General features: G+C 41.9%; 1 protein-coding gene across 1 annotated transcript; it reads left to right on the forward strand.

The window, feature by feature from the left end:
- The first annotated feature begins 10615 nt into the window (after positions 1–10615).
- On the forward strand, positions 10616–18103 carry LOC145122193 (uncharacterized). Its single transcript, XM_079057836.1, has 4 exons — positions 10616–11348; positions 11457–12323; positions 12678–12792; positions 18073–18103. The coding sequence occupies exons 1-4, from the start codon at positions 10616–10618 to the stop codon at positions 18101–18103; spliced, it is 1746 nt and encodes a 581-aa protein (XP_078913962.1).
- Positions 18104–22878: the final 4775 nt, after the last annotated feature.

Here is a 22878-nt window from a genome sequence, read left to right on the forward strand (position 1 = left end):
ACCCACCTCTACTGGAAGGTAACTCACCTCAATGTTGTGTAGTGTCTAATCCGACCGTGGTAGGAAAACCAACTCTCCTCGACTCCTCAATCCCTACACTACAACTTTTCTAAGTTATCCATTCATACTCATAACCCTTACAAGGGTCAACTCAAGTCTAATTTAAAGTCAAGGTCAAAACCCTGGTCAAAGTCAACATCCAGTTGACTCGACTCGCCGAGTTGGTCCACCAACTCGTCGGGTCCCCACGTCCATGAAATGCTACAATCTCGTTCCTACTCGTCGAGTCTAGCAAGAGCTCGACGAGTTCTCCTTCAACAAAACATCGGACGATTCTTCAATTGACTAGTTGAGTTCATCCTTGAACTCGTCGAGTCTATCTTCATCCTTATGAAGGTGTTTAGTCTATGACTCACCGAGTTCACCTTGAACTCGTCGAGTCCGTCTTGATGTGGTTGGGACATTGCCTTGAACTCTCCGATTTCATCCTTGAACTCGTCGAGTCCTTCGATCTTCAAGTCTATAAAGAACCCCCAACAGGTTGAGTTTTACTTCAACCCAACATATAACCATTTCCAGAAGACTTTTGGGGAAGACTGCGACCCGACTCGTCGAGTCCCTCTTTGTCCAAAACTATACAGTCGATTTCAGTTGGTCTCTTTGCATCCAAACCATAGATATGACCTCCTAGGGTCCATTTAACACGTAAAGCTACGAACTTTACATGCATGCATGAAGGATCTAAGCCAAAAATCCCTAAAAAGGGGTCCATAATGTGCATGGAGCTCCCATGGCCATAAAGTCGGCACCTTTATGCCATGGAGACCCTCCAAGATTCAACATCTGAAGTTTTAGCCTCAAAGATACACCCAAACTTGAGAATGGTTCTACATGGATCTCAAAAGGGTAGAAAATAGCCCTAAATGGAGATCTAAGAAATGAATAGTCAAGGTTTCGACTTTTTACCTTAGATAAGCTGGAAATGAAACACAACTTCTGGATCTACTTGGCTCCTCAAGGGTCCTCAAGCTTCTTCTACTCTTCCAAGCTTCAAGAACATAAAAACTCCTCAAAAAGTCACACACACACTCACAAAAGCTTCAAAGATTTCGACCTAGGGTTTTCTAAGTCAAGGGGAAACGATGGGGACTGAATGGGGCTGATAAAGTGTTTAAGTAGGGCGCAAACCCCAAATATTAGGGTTTCATCCAGACAGTCGTACTCGTCGAGTCGGTCTCCCGACTCGTCGAGTAAGTCACTTATCCTTTCGATCAACAGTCGAGTCTACTCGACGAGTTGGGCCTCCAACTCGCCGAGTCCCAGTGCAAAAACATGAAGTTACTTGAAGAAAATACGTACCAGGAACTGGGTGTTACATGTGGAGGTTGAGAATGGTGTGGGTTTGGGGAAGTTAAGGAGCTTAAATGGGGCTAAAACCACGAAAAAAGGGTTTGGGCACTGATCACGTACGCCCTGCATACTCATTTTACACCCAGCGTACTAGGGATGCCCTATTACACCCAACGTACTTTTTGAGTACACCTAGCATACTAGGGAGGCCCTAGTACGCCCTGCGTACACGGTTGACCCATAAACCGCCTAACTTCAAACAGTCGTAACATCTTCGTTCCAACTCCGTTTTCGACATTCTTTATATCCACGGAAAGGTATTGAAGAGCTCTACAATATTATCTAAATATCTTGGACAAAAGCTTATTTAATATAAATCCATATTTCATGCAAGAACTCGGCCTATGACTTTTCCTTTTCTATCCTTCGGCCCAAAACACAATTCAAGGGTAAAATCTCTTAAATAACATTACCTCCTTTCACAAGGACTAAATTTTTCCCGCTTAAGGCCCAAAGACTTACACAATTGACTTCCGGCCTACGGCCCCAAAATGGCAGTAAACAGGATGTTACACAGATAGTGTTGGTGGAGGCTCATAAAGCTCGCTTTTTTATACACCCGGGAGCCACCAAGATGTATCGGGTTTTGAGATTGAGTTACTGGTGGCCGTGTAAGAAGAGGGAGATATCCTGGTATGTTGAGAGGTGCTCAACATGTAGGATGGTCAAAGCTGAGCATCAGAGGCCACATGGTAAGCTACAGCCCTTGGAGGTTCCCATGTGGAAGTGGGGACAGACCATCATGAATTTCATCACCAAGGTATCGAAGACTGCCAAGAGTTTATATGGGCCATCGTGGATTGATTGACCAAGAGTGCCCACTTTTTTGCCATACGGGAGAGATATTCGGCGAAAAAGGTGGCCGATGTGTATATTCGGGAGATTGTTGCTCGGCATGGGGTTCCGGTCTCCATTGTATTAGACCGTGATGTTCGGTTCACATCCTATTTCTGGTAGAAGTTCCACGAGGAAATAGACACAAGCAGGCCCGGCCCAATAGGGTGGGCAAGCTGGGCGACGGCCCCGAGCCTCACTACGGTTTGGGGCCCCAAAATTAATTATGTTTTATATTTTATAGATATATACACATCTTGTTAATATATTTAACAAAAGTATTGTAGTTTAGTTGGTTACGGTACAATCCTTAAAGCACAGCTTCTTATTGATACTCATGTTCGAATCTTCCTATTTGCAGTTTTCATGCATTTACTTTATTTTATTGAGGCCCCATTTTCTTCTACACGTAGTATTATTTTTTCATACGATTTGAATTAGATGTCGATGTACTAACTTAGTGAATTGGAATCCAAATCACAAAAATGACCCTTATATTCTTTCTCATTATACATAAATCATTCAAATTATAGAAATATTATTTTTTACTTTTTTGATTTTTGACAAACCCCTCAAACAATTATTTCATTTAAAATTTTAATGTTTTTATGGCCAATTATCATGCATAATTTTCATGTTTATATATGTGATTTTCTATTTTCATTGTCTATTAATGTATAATAACTATTATTTATATGTTTTTTTAACGAAAATCATATTAACCAACCTGTTAGACGGATTATTCTTTCTTTTTTTCATTATACATAAATCATCCAAATTATCAAAATACTTTCTTGACGATTTTGATTTTTGACAAACCACTCAAACACTTATTTCATTTAAAACTTTAGTTTTTTTTATGACCAATTATTATGCTTAAAATTTAGGTTTATATATGAGATTTTTGTAGTTAGCATTGCCTTTTAATGTATAATAACTATTATTTATAGGTTTGTTTAACGAAAATCATATAAACCAACCGGTTAGACGGGTCATTTTTCATTTTTTTTAGTTTTCACCAACATAAGATTTTTTTTTCCAAACACACATTTTTGTTTTTTTCTAAACACCTGGCCGTTTTTCAAAATGGTTTGGTTATTCGATTTTTCGGATTTTTGGTTTTGTTTTTTTTATAACTCACGTCTTTCAAATACAATCCAATATATATATATATATATATATATATATATATATATATATATATATATATATATATATATATATATATATATATATATATATAACAAGTATTATGGTTTTTTATTAGAGTAAATTACTGAAATCGTCCCTATGTTTTGGTCAAAATTGCACGTTTGGTCCCTAATTTTTTTTTGCGCTCGGATCGTCCCTATGGTTTTATTTTGTTGCGTTTTTTGTCCCTATGGTTTGGTCAAAATTGCACGTTTGGTCCCTAACATTATGTATGTAAGGGAAGAAAAACGCAACAAAATCAAACCACAGGGACGATCCGCGTGTAAAAAAAAGTTAGAGACCAAACGTGCAATTTTGACCAAACCATAGAGACGATTTCAGTAATTTACTCTTTTTATTATTAAATTTTGAGGGGCCACATTTTTTGCTTTTGCCCCGGGCCTCAAATCATCTTGAGACGGCCCTGGGGACAAGGCTACATTTTAGCATGACTTATCATCTGCAAACCGACGGCCAGAGTGAGCGGACTATCTAGACCCTTGAAGGTATGTTGTGGGCTTGTGTTATATATTTTGGTGGGAGTTGGGATTCCTACCTACCCCTTGCGGAGTTTTCTTACAACAACATCTATCACTCCAGCATTGGTGCTCCGCCTTTTAAGCTCTTGTATGGATGGAGATGTCGTACCCCGATATGCTGGGGACAGGTTGATCACAAGGTCATTGGAAGGACCGAAGTAGTCCTTCAGACCACTAAGCTAATTTTGCAAATCAAGCAGAGACTGCAGACGGCTCAAAGTCGGCAGCGGAGTTATGCCGACCGGTGCCAATCAGAGTTGGATTTTCAGGTCGGCGATATGGTATTACTGAAGGTCTCACCCTGGAAGGGTGTTATACGCTTCAGGAAGAGAGGGAAATTGGGTCCCCGGTATATTGGACCATTATGTATAATAGCCAGGGTAGGCAAGGTAGCCTACCGATTGGATTTGCTGAGTGACCTCAGTCAGATCGACAACACTTTCCATGTCTCTTAGTTGCGGAAGTGTGTGTTGGACGATGATGCAATGGTCCCTTTGGATGATATTGTTGGATAATGTCACACCCCCAAACCGTGGGACAAACGGCGGAAACGTCCGGGGGTGGATGACATCATGCCTAGTATCACAACAATTGTATCATAGTAATCAAAGTAAACACAACCAGTACATTATAATATGAACATTTACATCTATTTGAAACATAGTTTGTATACATCAAAATGAAACAAAAGTAAAAGACGAGACTCCAAAATGCTCCGTCTCCTCCGAAAGCTGGCTAGGGTACCTGTCTATTACTGTCCTGAGAATACAAGCGATTTTGAAAATGTATCAGCTTAAAGCTGGTGAGTTTATAAGCCTGTTTTTATAATGAAAGCTAGTCACTGAATTTGTATAATTAATTCATTTTCATTATAGGTAAATATCGTTTTATCAAAACCCTGGTTACCACCAGTATGTGAGATGTATTATATTTGAAAGCCCTGGCTACCACCAGTATGTGAAGTATGTTCTGTTTTAAAACCCTGGCTACCACCAGTATGTAAAGCATGTTGTGTTGAAAACCCTGGCTACCACCAGTATGTAGTTTATGTTCTGTTTGAAAACCCTGGCTACCACCAGTATGTATAGTAGTTTTATAAAATAAAACTAATGAAGAATGAAATCCCGTAAACAAATGTTAGTTTATACTATTGTGAGTTCGTATAACCATGCTAAAATGACCGATGACCTCCGCGATGTTTCTTCAGGCGTCGTAGGTTATGATATTTGTCACCCCAGGCATGCCTGCCTAATTGTAGCTAGCAGTTCAGGTGTGGGATTGTCAGTCCCGAATAGATCTATTCACAAATCTCACGCTCTCCCTCCAGGAGACTCTGGTTATACTAAATGTAGAGGATTTTACCAGTACCTTGAAGGGTACTATTGAAGAGAGTTCTCACAATCCTCTATTAACTAGTTTACGTGTGGTTTTGTACCGTGTTTCCATAGTTGAATCGTTTGTAAAGTTGGTAGAGTATAAATAATTATACGTAAAATAATTATTTAGTATTATACTCTTGTTTTCTGAATGTGGCAATAAGTATCATAAACTAATTCTGTCATAGTTTATATGTTTGATAAAGTAGGTAGTGTGTATTCGTAAAACTGATAAGATATTCCCCAAACTATACCTATTATAGTTTGACTGAAAAGTTAGGTTCGTGAATGGTTCTGAGGACTATGCAATTATGTTTAGAAAATGTCCCTTATGCTCCGCATAATAAAAAAGGGGGTAAAATACCTAAATATTTTATGAAACTCGTTGGTTAGTATAATTACATAGGTTTAACTTTGTTGAAAACTGTTGTGTTTGGCTTGTATTCCTCCGTGAAAACGTTTAAAAATCATAAAAGCATAGGGGTATGAACTCATTGTTGGTTGGATGCAAAGGATTGAACTGCAAGATCCTTGAGCCGATGCACGTGGCACTTAACGGAATCCTAACATCAATGAATACATATAAGTATCTAAATTAGCGATTTCGTTAGATAAGGTGTTAGAAAACACTCATTTTAGGTTAAGGAATGTTACCGGAACTTGGTCGAATCGAGGGAAGACGCTTTTATCCACTAAGGAGGTGTTTACAGCCGTGGGTGAGGGTTTACGGCCGTGAACTTGGTTTGCGGCCGTGAACAGAGTTTTCGGCCAAGAACAGGGTTTACGGCCGTGAGCAGGGTTTCCGGCCGTGAACTGTCTGTCGAAAGGGTTTACGGCCTATGAAGATTTGAAGGGTTTACGGCCTATGAAGATTTGAATGGTTTACGGCCGTAAAATCAAAAACAAAGGTGCCCGATTTTGGTGAAAATGTGTTCCATATGCTCCCAAACGGCCCCAAATGACGATTTCTGGTGTTTTTCGGAAGAAATGAGGGGTTTTTAAGAGTTTACGGTCAAGGGAGTTAGAGAGAGAATGGGAGTGTTTTTGGCCAAGAAGGTTCAAATGAGGGTGGGGGTCCTGTATTTATAGGGTGGGGGTATGGTCGGTGGTGGGGTCCACCTGGCACCGACCGCAAACGGGTTTACGGCTGTACACGAGTTTACGGTCGTAAACTCGTCCTGGCCGTGAACTTGGTGCTTTTCGAGAAAGTTCGAGTTTTTCGCGCGATTTCCGGTTTATTCCGACTCGTATAAAATACATATTATTTATTTAAAACGTAAAGTCTTTCCCAAATCAAGGAATTTGACGGAATTCAATAAGAACCCAAATTTTATTAACAGAAATCGGGTAAAGATAACGGAAAAAGTTTCGGGTTGTCACATCATCCCCCCGTTAGAGGGAATTTCGTCCCGAAATTCAAACGTAGAATACAAATCATGGACTCGGAAAGAGATGCGGATATTTCTGTTTCATCTGGTCTTCGCGCTCCCAAGTGAATTCAGGTCCCCGCTTGGCATTCCAGCGAACCTTCACTATCGGGATGCGACTTTGTTTCGTTCTTTTGATCTCTTTATCCATGATTTCGACCGGTTCTTCCACGAAGTTGAGGTTCTCATTGATCTCAATCTCATCGAGAGGGATTGTAAGGGTCTCATCGGATAAACACTTCTTAAGATTCGAGACATGGAAGACAGGGTGAATGTTGCTAAGCTCTTAAGGTAGACGAAGTTTGTATGCTATGGGATCGATCCTAGCAAGGATCTCGAATGGTCCTATGTATCTTGGGTTCAGCTTTCCATGCTTTCCAAAGCGTACCAAGACCTTCCAGGGTGAGACCTTCAACAGAACACTGTCTCCAACCTGGAACTCTAAGGGTTTTCGTCGTTTATCGGCGTAGCTCTTTTGTCTATCTCGTGAGGCTTTCAGTAGTTCTCGGATTTGTACGATCTTTTCAGAGGTTTCGCGGATGATCTTTGGGCCTGTAAGAGTGCTGTCAGGAACTTGCCCCTTGGCTAGCTGCGTGTCACCCACCTAAGCCCAGCACAGAGGGGATCTGCACTTACGGCCATAGAGGGCTTCGAACGGCGCAAGCTTGATACTGGTGTGGTAACTGTTGTTATAGGAGAACTCAACCAAAGGCAAATGGGTGTCCCATAACTAACCGAAGTCTATGACACATGCTCTCAGCGTGTCTTCCAAGGTCTGAATGGTTCTCTCACTCTGCCCATCTGTCTGAGGGTGGTAGGCTGTACTCATATCCAGTTTAATTCCAAGAGCTTTCTGCAGGGATTGCCAAAATCTCGAAGTGAACCTGCTATCTCGATCAGAGATAATGGATTAAGGTACACCGTGCAGTCGAACTATCTTCTGAATATAGATCCGAGTAAGCCTTTCCATTTTGAACGCTTCTTTGATCGGTAGGATGTGAGCGGATTTTGTCAATCGGTCGACTATTACCCAGATGGTATCATACCCACGCGGAGATTTGGGTAATTTGGTGATAAAATCCATAGTAATCCTCTCCCACTTCCATTCAGGTATTTCCGGCTGCTGAAGCAAGCCTGAGGGTTTCTGATATTCGACCTTCACCTTGGCGCAAGTCAGGCACTTGCCCACGAAGGTAGCGATTTCCGCTTTCATGTTTGACCACCAGTATAGTTTCTTGAGATCAAGGTACATCTTGTCCGATCCTCGATGAATGGAGTACCTGGTTTTGTGAGCTTCGTTCATGACAACCTCTTTGTAGCCTCCGAACTTTGGGGTCCAGATCCGGTTCATGAAATAATAGACTATGTCCTCCTTGATCTCTAGGTTCTTTTCCATTCCTCTCAAGGTTTCACCCGACATGTTCTCTGATTTTAAGGCTTCCAACTGAGCCTCTCTAATTTGCGCGGATAAGTGGGAACGGATAGTCATTGTCAGTGTCTTCACTTTACGACCTGAGTATTCCTTCCGGCTAAGGGCATCTGCCACCACATTGGCTTTGCCGGGATGGTAGCGTATTTTGCACTCGTAATCGCTGAGTAGCTCTACCCATCGTCGTTGTCTTATGTTCAGCTCCTTCTGGGAGAAAATATGATGCAGGCTTTTATGGTCAGTGAAGGTAGTGCACTTGGTTCCATAGAGATAATGTCTCCATATTTTCAACGCGAAGACCACTGCTCCCAATTCCAGATCGTGAGTTGTATAATTGACTTCGTGCATTTTCAGTTGTCTTGAGGCATAAGCAATAACTTTTCCTCACTGCATAAGCACACAGCCTAGGCCCTGATTGGATGCATCATAGTAGACAACAAAGTCCTTCGTCCCTTCGGGCAGAGATAGGATAGGTGCGTTGCATAGGGCCTGCTTCAACGTTCGGAATGCAGTGTCTTGCTTTTCATTCCAGCAAAAGGGTACACCTTTCTGAGTCAGAGTGGTTAAGGGTTTGGCAATTCTGGAGAAATTTTGAATAAACCTGCGATAATAGCCAGCGAGACCCAGGAATTGACGGATTTCCGTGGGCGTCTTCGGTGCTGACCAGTTCTCAATCGCCTGAATCTTGGAAGGGTCCACGTGTATGCCTTTTACCACGTGACCTAGGAAAGTTACTTTCCGAATCCAGAATTCGCACTTGGAGAATTTCGCGTATAGCTTCTACGTCCTTAGATTCTCCAGCACTAACCTCAAGTGCTGTTTGTGTTCTTCCTCACTCCTGGAATAGACAAGTATATCGTCGATGAACACGATTACGAACTTGTCCAGGAAAGAACGACACACCTGATTCATCAGGTCCATGAATACCGCCGATGCGTTGGTTAGACCGAAGGGCATTACTACAAACTCGTAGTGACCATAACGAGTCTGAAATGATGTCTTAGGAACATCACTCTCGTGAACTCGCAGCTGATGGTACCCTGATCTTATGTCTATTTTGGAGAAGTAGCTGGCTCCTTGAAGTTGGTCGAAGAGGTCGTCGATCTGATTAAGAGGATAACGACTTTTGACGGTGAGTTTGTTCAGTTCGCGATAGTCAATGCACATCCGAAAAGACCCATCCTTCTTTTTCACAAATAAGACTGGGGCTCCCCAGGGTGAGGAACTCGGTCTGATGAATCCTTTGTTGAGGAGCTCATTGAGTTGGTTGGATAACTCTTGCATCTCTGCTGGCGCTAGGCGGTATGGGGATTTGGCTACGGGGGTAGCTCCGGGGATTAAGTCGATGCGAAATTCGACTTGGCGCTCGGGACGGATTCCCGAGAGCTCTTAGGGAAAGACATCAGGAAAATTGCAGACTTCGGGGATGCTCTCGAGGTCTTTAACTTCTTGTTTCTCGTTAACGACATGAACTAGGAATGCATGACACTCCTTTTGCAGAAATTTTTGGGCTTTGATACACGAAATGATACGAAGGTTTGAGATGAGTTTATCACCATGGATCATGAGGGTTTCACCCGAGGGAAGATTGAGACGGATAGTTGATAGGTCAAGATATGATGGTTTGGGCTAGGCATTCTCATGTATAGGTCTTGGTAGGGTGTTGGAGTTTGTTTTGGTGGTTATAGCTTGTTAGTGGGTGTGTGCGGCCGCACACGTGTGTACGGCCGTACACCGCGTGTACGGCCGTACACGTGTGTGCGGCTGTACACTTGTGTGCTGCTGGGTGTGATATAAATAGCCTGTGTATTTGTCAGTCCAATGGTGACGTAACTGTGTGTTTCCCAAGGTGTACCTGACATTTATGTGATATAGATGTGTGCATGCTTGGCTTAATTCTTCTTCTACTCCTTCTACACTCTGTTTGAACTTGCAATATAATTGATCACTGATTTGGATCTAAGAGATTGGGACTTACAATTGGTATCAGAGCCTCATTCAGTGTGAATTCGAAGGTTCATAGAGTGTGCGGTTGAAGATAGTCATCGTTTTTTAGGTTTATTCACATTTCATTGGTTGAGGAATCGCTACTGATCATCGTTTTCACTAGTTTGAAATCAAAATTCGCTCAAAAATCTCGAATTTTTGGGTGTCCGGTTAGACTTTGAAGGTGTGCGGTTAAGCTCTTGAAGGTGTGCGGTTCAAGCTCTTGAACGTGTGCGGTCACGTGTGCGGTTGAGTGTGCGGCCAGGTGTGCGGTTGGCGTGTGCGGCTGGCGTGTGCGGCTGCACTCATCTTGGTTGACAAATTTTTTCTTTTAGTATTTTTCTTGTTATGTTGTTCCCTCTAGAAAAAGCCAAAAACAAAAACAAAAAGTAAAAATTTTCGAAAATTAAAAATTAAAAAAAAATGGAATCACAAGGACCTACAATTCACCATGAACTTGACTCTATTATGGGGACAACCACACGCATTCCACGTCTGTTATCTGCAGAAGGGTTCCCAGAATGGAAGTACCGGATTGAGAAATACATAAAAATGAAAGACTTTAAAGTTTGGAGAAGTATTCTTCGAGGACCGGTCAGAATTACCACCACCCTTACAAATGGACAGATAATTGACAAGGCTTATACTGACTACACTGATGAGGACTTTGAGAAAGTTGAAGAACAAGAACGAGCATTGGCTACCCTGACTATGGCTCTATCTCCTGACATTGCACAAGGCTTCAGAGAGTATGACTCAGCCAAAGCTCTGTGGGAAGCTTTGATAGAGGTGTACGAGGGCAATGAGGATATGAAAGAAAGTCGTCAAGATATGTTGAGACAGAAATTCAACATGTTTAATTATGTACCTGGAGAAACTTTGGAGGCTCAACTGCAGCGATTCACTTCACTTACTACTGAGATCAGCATAGCTGGGATATTCTTGACAAAATCTGAGATCAACAAGAAGCTACTAAATTCACTCCTTAAATCTTGGGATATGAACGTGGCTGTTATCAAGAAGATGAAAGATCTTAATCATCTCAGTCTTGCTGAAACAATGGCGATAATCAAAGCATGCGACCTAGATGACAAACAACGAGAGATTAACCATGTGAATTCCTATTCGACAGCAAATCTTGGAATCTCATCAAACAGTGCTTTCTCGTCATTGACTCCCTCTCCAAGCCAAGCCTTTGCCGTCTAACAACCTCAAAACCAAGCCTTTGTTACTCCTTCTGTAGAACCATTCATTACTTCATCAGCTGTACCTCATCCACAAAATCAACCTTTCCTAGTTCTACAAGCTGCATCTTCTTCAAATGCACTGGTGTTGACTCCTTCTCAACATTCCAAAGAAAGTGACGAGAACTTGGCGCTTGCTACCGGACTCGTAAACTGCTATAATGCCTTCGTAGCTGGAGAACTTCCCCCACAATTGTCTTTTGCGGATCTGGATCAAATTCATCCAGAAGATGTAGAAGAAATGGACATTACTTGGCAAATAGCAATGGCTGTTTTCAGAGCTAAACAATTCGCAAAGAAAATTGGAAAGAATAACTGGGGAATGAATGCTGACAAGAAAGTTGGGTTCAGTAAGGGAAAATTGAGATGCTATAATTGTCACGAGCCAGGTCACTTCGCTCGTGAATGTCCAAAGCCAGACCGGAGGGTGAATAATGATAGAACTATGGTGCCCATGGGAAATGGTCGTGGAAATGTTGCAGGCCACAATGAAACTGCAAATCTTGCTGTTATAGCTCAATCCTTCGACTGGGAGGATCAGATTCAGGCCCTGAGCATCTCAGGACCTGAGAATGCTCATCTAGCTCAAATCAACAGTATTCCTGAGGAAGAGGTTGCAGCAGATCCTGAAGAAGAGATGATGAACTTGCAATTTGTTTTTATGGTGTCTTCTGCTTCAGAGCCCGACAAGAAGGAGGTAAGTCATTCTACTTGTTCTCAAACATGCGCTGAAAATGTTAGGAATCTTCTTGAACATATAGAATTGTTACGTAGAGAAAATGAGGACTTGAAGTATGAAGGATATCAACTTAGAAAAGAACAAAAACCATTAAAAGGAAAATTAGAGGCAAAAACAAATGACTTTCGGAAACTTCAAGAAGAGTACAGTAATAAATGTGCCAATTATCGATTTGTAACTGAACAACTCACTGAGCTAACTGCAGAACTTGACACATCGAAAAACAAATTTGAAACTGCAAATTTTGATTTTAGAAAATTTGATGTGTCAAGCGAAGTAGTTGCCAACATGATAGACCATTGTCTGCAATTCAAACATAACCAGCAAAAGGGTTTAGGATATGATAAAGTGCCTCCTCCTTTCAATCACACATATCAGTATCACCCTTTATCCAAAGAGGAGATTGCCAACGAACCATTCATGGTTTATGGCAAACCAACTGGTTTTGTATCAGGAGGTGTTGTTCATTTTGAAAATACTAATGATTCTACTCTTGATGCAGATCAATCCTTAAGATCATCTGAGAAAGAAGTTGCAGAATGCACTTTTGAGAATAAATGTGTTCCTGAAAATGATGTTTCTTCGTCACAAAGAGGGGAGAATGAGTCTAGAGGACGGTCTTTAACTAGAAAGTCCTCAAGAACTCGCTCTCGAGATGATAATTGGAAGGATGATCAAAACAAGAAAATGGTTGTTTTTCAAAGGAATAAACAGGTTTTTAATAACAAAGTCACAAACAGTTTGCCAAAATCGAACAAGGCTCCGCCAAGGTCGATTTCGTCAAAGAGCAGATCTGGGTCTTCAACCACTTCTGGTAGAAAATTCAGATGCTCAAAGCAAACTGAAAAGAAAAATATTTCAAAACCACCTGTGATTGTTCAGAAACCTAAATATCAGTGGATGCCCAAAATAACTTCCAACCAGTCATCATCATCCTCTGTTTATGCTGTAAATGATAGTTCAAAATCTAAAGAATCAAAAGATAAATTCGTGAATGTTAAGGGTCAACCCAAGATTGTAATGACCTGGGTCCCTAAATCTAAATGATTCCGCTCATCGTGCAGGGACAGTTACGGAGGAATGTCGTCAGACCTTAGTATGTCGACAGCGGCTGCTCCCGGCACATGACAGGAGATATCTCCAAGTTGCACAACATTCAGACTTTTAATGGGGGATATGTCTCCTTTGTGGGCGGAGAAGGTGGTAAAATCACTCAGAAAGGAACCGAATCCAATGGAGTGCTGAGTTTTGAGAACGTTAACTATGCTCCCGAGTTAAAGCATAGCATGTTAAGTGTATCCCAGATTTGCGACAAAGGTTATTCAACCCACTTCACTGATAAGGAATGTCTGATCTTAAAGCCTGGCATTGTCATCCCGGAAGAATGGATTCTTGTCAAATCAAAGCGGGATGGAAATGCCTACATAATTGACATGAATAGTAACATCCCTGATCAAGTCACTTGCCTCTTTTCAAAGGTCTCAGAACAAAATGCAATGCTGTGGCACCGTCGACTTGGTCATGCGAACGCTAAGAATCTGAATCGTCTTGCGAAAAATGAAATGGTGCGTGGCTTGCCTGTCAGAGTCTTCATAACATTTGAGAAGCGTGTGTCATGTGTCCAGGGCAAGCATCATAGAAAACCACATCTGCCAATACAGGTCAATTCAATCAGCCAGGTGCTCCAATTATTACACATGGACTTATTTGGTCCAGTCAACGTCCTAAGGATCAACAGAAACTCGTATTGTCTGGTTATGATCGATGACTTCTCTCGTTTTACGTGGGTTTTCTTCTTATCTAAGAAAGCTGGGATTGCTGATCTGATAAATAAATTCATTGTGATGATTGAGAACCAAACCAACAACCGGGTGAAGGCGCTTCGAACTGATAATGGAACAGAATTCAAGAATGCGGTTCTTGATCACTTTTGCGCAGAAAAGGGAATTGTGCGTCAATACAGCTCTGTTTGCACACCTCAAAAAAATGGTGTTGCTGAGCGGAGAAATCGTACACTGCAAGACGCTGCATGGACGATGCTTTGTGACTCCAAGTTACCTGTTTTCTTTTGGGCTGAGGCGATAAACACTGCTTGCTACGTTCAGAATCATGTTTTGATCAACAAAGCCCAGATGAAGACTCCGTATGAAATTCTATATGGTCATAAGCCTTCAGTCAGTCATTTCCGTGTATTTGGCTGCCCTTGCACCCGTCTTCACCTGGAGTCCAACCCGAATTTTAATGCCAAAGCCGATGACTGTTATTTCGTAGGGTATGCTGCACGCACTGCGTATAGGGTTTACAATAAGAAGACAAAGCAGATTGTAGAATCCTTCGACGTGCGCTGGTTGGAGGAGAATCATACGGATGCTAGAGTGGGCCCTGATTGGCTGTTTGATTACACATCTTTGTTCAAATCGTTCAATGTCTATTCAGATGGTTCATCTGGTTCTTCCTCTGGTTCGAAGATTGTTCCTGAAGATGAAGATGAAGAAGTTGTTTACAGACCTCCAACGGTATCCTCTTCAATTCCTACGGGGGAGTCATCTGTTCCACTTGCTTGTCCAAAATCTCCAGCTCAATCTGATGCTCCAGATGCTGATGCTACACCTCTTACTCCTGTTGAAAGAGAGTTTATGTCTAGAGATGCTCCCGCTGTTACTCCAACTTTCATGGAACTACTCTTTCCTGAACAAATTGCTAATGAGTTTGTAGCAGATCCATCAATTGAGACTGGTTCATCTAATGTGGAAAATTCAGCAAATGATGGAGTTATCAACATTCACAATCTTCCCGTTTCACTCAATGATATCACCCAGGAGATACCCTCAAGAATTCAACGCGATCATCCGATCGAGAATGTCATTGGCCAGCTGGGTGATGGTGTTAAAACGCGAAGTCAGAGTGGAGATGTAAACACATGTCTCTATTCTTGATTTATCTCTCAAATAGAGCCAAAGAACATTGAAATGGCTTTGAATGAGCCCAGCTGGGTAGATGCTATGCATGAAGAGCTGAATCAATTTGAAAAGCTCGGGGTTTGGACACTGGTTGAGTTACCTAAGGGCAAAAAGTCTCTTGACACACGTTGGGTCTATCGAAATAAGCAGGACGATTCCGGAGTCATAGTGCGCAATAAGGCGAGATTGGTGGTTCGCGGGTTTAGACAGATCGAGGGTCTTGATTACACTGAAGTTTATGCTCCGGTGGCTCGCTTGGAGGCTATCCGTATCTTCCTTGCATATGCTTCCTACATGAACTTCACGGTTTACCAAATGGATGCCAAGACAGCCTTCTTGTATGGCAAGGTAAAGGAAGAAATCTACATCGATCAACCACCTGGGTTCGTCAACTCAAAATTTGCTAATCATGTCTACAAGTTGGACAAGGCATTGTATGGGTTACATCAAGCTCCTCGAGCGTGGTATGCGACTCTCACAAAGCACTTGCTCGAGCATGGATACTCTCGTGGCACTATCGATCAAATTTTATTCATCAAGAATGTTGGTAATGATCAGATTCTAGTTCAGATCTATGTTGACGACATTATCTTCGGGTCTACCAGTCCACAGCTATGCAAAGAGTTTGAAGGCGTTATGAAAAAGCCGTTTGAGATGAGTTCGTTGGGAGAGATGACCATGTTTTTGGGGCTTCAGGTCCAACAGAAGTCAACCGGAATCCTGCTCCATCAAGCTAAATATGTGGAGGATATACTTGAGAAGTTTGGGTTTCAGGACGCAAAACCTGCATTGGCACCAATGGCTGAGAGACCCCTGCTGACTCCAGATACCGATGGCGAATCCGTAGATCAAACTCACTACAGATCAGTGATCGGTTCGTTAATGTATCTAACTGCAAGTCGACCAGACATCATGTTTGCAGTTTGTCAATGTGCACGTTATCAGGCTAATCCTAAACTTTCACATCTTATTGTTGTCAAAAGAATCTTTTGGTATATCAAAGGCAGTCAAAAGTTGGGTCTTTGGTATCCGAAAAATTCAGAATTTGATTTATATGCTTTTGCTGACAGTAATTATGGAGGCTGTGAGCTTGACAGGAAATCTACATCAGGAGGGTGTCAATTCCTTGGTGACCGGCTGGTGTCGTGGCAGTGCAGGAAACAGCACACAGTCGCAACCTCAACAGCAGAAGCTGAATACGTTGCTGCCTCTGCTTGTTGCTCTCAAGTTATATGGATCCAACATCAGCTGTTGGATTACGGTTTGAACTATCTAGAAACCCCTATCTTCTGTGATAATGAGGCTGCTATTCAGATTGCTAAAAATCCAGTCCAGCACTCAAAAACCAAGCACATCGACATCAAAATTCATTTCATCAGAGATTGTTATGAGCGATCGCTCATTCGGCTGGAACAGGTTCCCACTGCTAATAATGTGGCGGATCTGTTCACAAAGCCGTTTAACAAAGCTCGATTCGATGTGCTTGTGAACCTTTTAAAAATGATAAGTTTTGAGGATTAATTTTTGTTTTAGGTTAGTTTAAATTTGCTCATTTTAATTTCATTCTCACCCATGCACAAATTTAGGGGGAGAAATAAACAAAAACCAAACAAAAATTGAAAATTTTCAAAAATCCAAAAACATTAAAAAAATTCAAAAAGTCAAAAATATGTTGTTAAGATTTTTGTTTGTAGGTGATGTGTGGGAAGTGATATCATCAAGTGATAACAGGCAGTTTGAATCTGCGTAACGTACCAAAGCTGAATTGTCTAGGCTCTGTGTTCGATGCGCTGGTAGGCACGAAAGTTTTTAAATGAACTTAAGAAATTTAGACTTGACAAATCTTGACCTAGATAGATCCGTTTAGCCTGATAATACGACGCTCGGATAGGTTGAGCAGGGAGATATACATGGGAATCTACTGGTCACATTAAAATAACCTGTATCTAGAATTGTGGTTTAATTCTTCCTCGATGTGCGGATTCTGTCCTTAATTCCGGTATTGATGGGGCGACTGGGGAATTCCGATAAATTAGGTCTGTAGAAAATTATTTTCTTTCTTTCTGTCTGTTAGTCATATGTTGTCTCCTCTGCGCGATCGAGAGATCCGACGTGTACTGTAACATATGCAACTCTGTCTCTCTGCATCTTCTATCTATGCAATTCTTTCTACCTGTTAGCCATATACTGTCTCCTTTACGTGACTAACAATCCGACCTGGTACACAGTATATGCATCTTTCTTCTTCTCAATCCCTCTAAAACTTCAGTCAGTCATATGTTTCACCCTCTACGTGATTGGAAGAGATCCGACCTGGGTGTCTAGCATATGCATTCTAAATCAATATTCTTTCCTAATAATTGTCTGCTCACCCGATGTAAGGAGTATTCTGGAAGTCCTTGATTATTGGGGCATATCAGGAAGCGGGAAACACGTTCTAGTACACCTAAAAATTGAACACTTACAGGTTGTCTGTAGATCTCGCTGCTCAATTTAGGTGGACAACAATATCCCTGGTCGTCGTCAGATGAATGATCCTTAGGAAGTTTATCTAGGATCATAAGATCAAAGTGTCTTGTCATTCTTAGCATTATCCAAAATTTACCACAAATTTTTCGCGCTTAAGTGGATCACAATACCGGTGATCGACCAGACATAGACATGAAGGTAGAGGTACCGATAAGTGGATTAAGGTTGTCTAACAACTTTGATCCCTGTATCACAAAAACAGTTGTTGGTGTTAGTTAGGGTGAAACAAGTTTTTCTATTTTACTTTTATTTTTATTTTTATTTTATTTTATTTTCTAAATTTCTAGTTTTAAAAATTAGTTTTATTTTATTTTATTTTACTTTTAAGTTTATTTTATTTTATTTTTATTTTTATTTTATCTAATCTTTAATTTTTAATCCTTGAAATATATTTTTTTTTAATTAAAGGGGGATTTCATTGGAGTGTTGGGTTGAATAGCAACCTATTACCGGGTTTAAGGGGAGGTATATAAGGAGTGTGTGTGGCTGCTCTCTCTCTTTCCTCACCATTTTATACTCAGCCGCACACAGTTCTCTCTCTCTCTCTCTCTCTCTAATTTCTTCAAAAAACTCGTCCCTTGGTGAAATTGAACCCTCATATGTATTAACATGGGAGATCTTGAGTTTGCTAAAGTGCACAATTCAGCCATTTTTCTGGAAGATCCTCCGGAGGCCCACAGCGATCTTAAATTCATTGTCGACGGTTTAAGGAAATGTTGCTTGGTCTCTGCTTTCACCACTTGTCCAGTGATCTATCAAGGATTGATTAAAAGATTTTGGAGAAGCACAACTGTGGAAAGAAATGACAACAATGAAAATTACCTTGAGGCCACTGTACAAGGAAAGAAAGTCCTGATTACCGAACAAATCATTCGAGAATCGTTGCGGATTAATGACAGGCCTGAATTTTCAATGGAGATTGATCTGGAGCAAACCCAAGAAATATTGAATCAAATGGGTTATGAAGGAACGTTTCCTCCTACTATCAAGAAGTTGTTACCTCCTTGCTGGAAGTATCTAGCTCATGTGTTTGTGAGCTGTATTTCCGGGAGGAGATCAGGACCTAATGAGATCTCCCTCTTCAACACTAGAGCCATCGCAGCCTTAGCATCAGGAATTGAGTTCAACTTTTCGAAGTTCATTCTGCATGAATTGATTCTAAAAATTGAAGGAAACAAGCGGGATAAGTTCTTAATGTACCCTAGGTTTCTGCAAATCATCTTCAACGTCATGCACCCTGAGATTGAAAGAGGAAATGAGACTCTGGACCTCAAGTCTATCGGTCCCAGCGCTTTCGTTTTGATGAAACAAAATCAATCTGGAAAATTTGTCTTTGAAGGAAAATTCCCTTTGATAAAATTTGGGATTTTTGCTGATGTTAGTGATCAATCAGAATCTGACAATCTCTCTAACCCCATGGAAACCGAGGATGTTGTAATCTCGGTTTCAGAACATGAGAATGAAGAAGGTCATATTTCTCCTGTGGCAATTGTGGCAGAGGAGCATGACCAGCTACAAAATGTGGAGATTGAGAGTAATTTTGATCAAGATGGAGATAATGGAGTGAATGATGGAGATGATGATTTTCTCCATGATATGGATTTCACAGGCATCAACAATGCAGAACTTCCCCTTAACTTCGATTTTGAAGAAGGAGGTGATTTTGACACAGGTCTGGATTTCACTGATAGGTTCTTTGATAAAGTCGATGAAGTTGCTCAATCAGCAACTGAGACTAGGGCTGCTAAGGAGACTCTTGAAACTATGCCTCCTTTATCTAAATCAATGGAAGAAACTTCATGCCAACAGGATGCAGCATCAGGGATTCCTCCCCTTGATTCTGCTATTCCTACATCAATGCCATCTTCAAGTAACCCGACACAGACACAGACCTCTCTGCCTCCTGTAAAAAGAAGGTGTCAAGATCCGAGGCAGGGAGTGTTCATTCAAAGCCAAAAACCACCAGTTTCTTCTACAGTCACCACCACAACTGTTATTACACCACCACTACTAACTGAAGAAGGTCCAAGCACCGTGTTTGAGACAGGCGGATCATCTGTTGTTCCAGAATACTCCCCCACAAGGCCTTTGCTAGATGATGCTTCTATCAGACTAGCAAGGCACTTGGCTCAGCATAGTCCAGAACCTTCCTCCCATGGAAAAGGAATATCTATCGAGGAAGGTCGTTCAGGGGATGAGAAGACTTTGGTGTCTAAACTTCAAGAAGAAATTGTAATTCTGAAACAACAAAACATTGAAAAGGACATCATGCTTGATCAACACGGAGACTATATCGCTGAGCTTCGAGCAGAAAATGCTTTAAAGGCAAAACAGATTACTGATCTGCAAACCAATCTTGGATCTTTAACTGCCTTTTATTTTGGGTTAAAAAACAAATTGTTTGAAGCTTTTGGTGATAAGCTCCAGTCACTGTTTCAACAGCCTCATGGTGTTGAATATCCTCCCACGGCTCCCGTCCAGCCTACAGAAAGCGACTTTCCTGTTGATCCACCTCCTCCAAGAACAACAACCATTGTGGATCGTTTTGACAAAGAGCCTGACAATGCAAGATCCCGGATCACAATCAAACACGGAAAAAGGACCGTCACTGCTAAGAAGAATGAAGGATTGCTTTTTATGAAGAGCTCAAATGAAAATCGCAAAGCAAATGATCCTAAATTGACGGTGACGGATCTTAAAAAGTGAAAGTTTGGTGATGAATATGGTGATCGTTCAGGGATTAAAATGTGGGCCTTTGACCATGAGATAAATATGTGGGTTGTCAAAAGAAATTCTGGAATACCTGAATACTAGAAGAGCATCCATGATTTCAACTCCTGGAAGAAAGTTGATCTTGCTGAACTCTCAAGGGCTCCATTTCACAATCCATCCCAGGATCCTAGTGCTACTAACTTTAAACAGTTTCTAGACAGGCAGGTCAGGGAAAATTTCCCAAAGATGAAGATTGTACACTTGTGTGCTGCTGGGTGTGATATAAATAGCCTATGTCTGTGTCAGTCCAATGGTGACGTAACTGTGTGTTTCCCAAGGTGTACCTGACATTTATGTGATATAGATGTGTGCATGCTTGGCTTAATTCTTCTTCTACTCCTTCTACACTCTGTTTGAACTTGCAATACAATTGATCACTGATTTGGATCTAATAGATTCGGACTTACAATAGCTTTTTCGTAGCAAAGGATATCAGCATGATTGGGGCTCAACCAATCCATGCCGATGATGACATCGAAACTTTTTATGGAAACAGGCATGAGATCGATCGGAAAGGAATGATCATTTAGGGTAAGGCTACATCCGATGAATATATTGTTAGTGCTCTCTTTCTCACCGTTAGCCATCTCAACGGTAAATGTTTCGGTTAAAGGTTGGGATTTATGTTTGAGAAGATGCTTGAATGCATGACTAACAAAACTTCTCTCTACACCAGAATCGAAAAGAATGCATGCATAAGAGTTGTCGAGGAGGAACGCACCCGTAACAACGGTGGCATCTGCAAATGCTTCCTCCTGACCCATCGCTAGAACTCTCCCCGTGCTGCCAGCTGTTGTTGCCTTGGGGCAATTTCTCTTGTAGTGCCCGACTTCTCCACAACCATAACAGGCTTGCCCAATGCCTGCTCCAGAGGCCTGGTTAGTGGGTTGGACTTGTGTTCTGCAACCTCGGGCTGTGTGACCCTTCTTGCCACAGTTGTTGTAGAGCATTTTGCGGCATGTTCCGGGTTTGTGATGGTAATTGCACTTGTCGCACCGAGGAAGAGTACCAGCATATCCACTGGTAGGTGCTTGTGTGGCAGGAGCAGCAGCAGGAGTAGTAGCAGCGTGAACTGCCACCGTTTGCTGTTTCTTGGAGGGCTCCTACGAAGACTAGCCCTTACGCTGCTTCCAGAACTTTCTTTTCTCACCACTCACCTTAGTTGGTTCGGGAGCGGCTACTGCTGCATCGAGATCAACTCCGTGATTTACGAGAGTCTGCGCCAGGCACTTAGCACTGTCAAAAGTGGTCGGCTTAGCAGCCAAGACGTTCCCTTGCGTTGGGGGCGTCAATCCCCATATGAACCTCTCTATTTTCTTACTTTCCGGGGTGACCATTCCCAGACAGAGGAGAGCTAGATCACAAAATCTAGCTGTATGGGAGGCAATGTCGGAACCCTTCATCTTCAGGTTCCATAGTTCGTGCTCCAGTTTCTGCATCTCTCCCCTTGGGCAGTATTCAGCAAGCATGAGCTCTTTCAAGCTCTCCCAACCCATAGCGTTTGCTACTGGCAGGGTTAGGGATTTAACCCGACCTTTCCACCAGGTCAATGCTCTGTCGGTGAAAGTGCAAGCGGCGAATTTCACCTTGTTGGCTTCGGAACAGGAACAAATTTCGAAGATGGACTCGATCTTCTCGAACCATCGAGTCAGAGCAATAACACCTCAATTGTCGTTGAAGGGTGTGGGTTTTGCGTTCATGAAGTCTTTATAGGAGCACTACTTCTGGTGTCCTAACATTATGTATGTAAGGGAAGAAAAACGCAACAAAATCAAACCACAGGGACGATCCGCGTGTAAAAAAAAGTTAGAGACCAAACGTGCAATTTTGACCAAACCATAGAGACGATTTCAGTAATTTACTCTTTTTATTATTAAATTTTGAGGGGCCACATTTTTTGCTTTTGCCCCGGGCCTCAAATCATCTTGAGACGGCCCTGGGCAGAAGGCTACATTTTAGCATGACTTATCATCTGCAAATCGACGGCCAGAGTGAGCGGACTATATAGACCCTTGAAGGTATGTTGTGGGCTTGTGTTATATATTTTGGTGGGAGTTGGGATTCCTACCTACCCCTTGCGGAGTTTTCTTACAGCAACATCTATCACTCCAGCATTGGTGCTCCGCCTTTTAAGCTCTTGTATGGATGGAGATGTAGTACCCCGATATGCTGGGGAGAGGTTGATCACAAGGTCATTGGAAGGACCGAAGTAGTCCTTCAGACCACTAAGCTAATTTTGCAAATCAAGCAGAGACTGCAGACAGCTCAAAGTCGGCAGCGGAGTTATGACGATCGGTGCCAATCAGAGTTGGATTTTCAGGTCGGCGATATGGTATTACTGAAGGTCTCACCCTGGAAGGGTGTTATACGCTTCAGGAAGAGAGGGAAATTGGGTCCCCGGTATATTGGACCATTCTGTATAATAGCCAGGGTAGGCAAGGT

Source organism: Lactuca virosa, chromosome 6, assembly GCF_052849685.1.
Source record: "Lactuca virosa cultivar CGN04683 chromosome 6, Lactuca_virosa_CGN04683_v6, whole genome shotgun sequence".
NCBI classification, from domain to species: domain Eukaryota; kingdom Viridiplantae; phylum Streptophyta; class Magnoliopsida; order Asterales; family Asteraceae; genus Lactuca; species Lactuca virosa.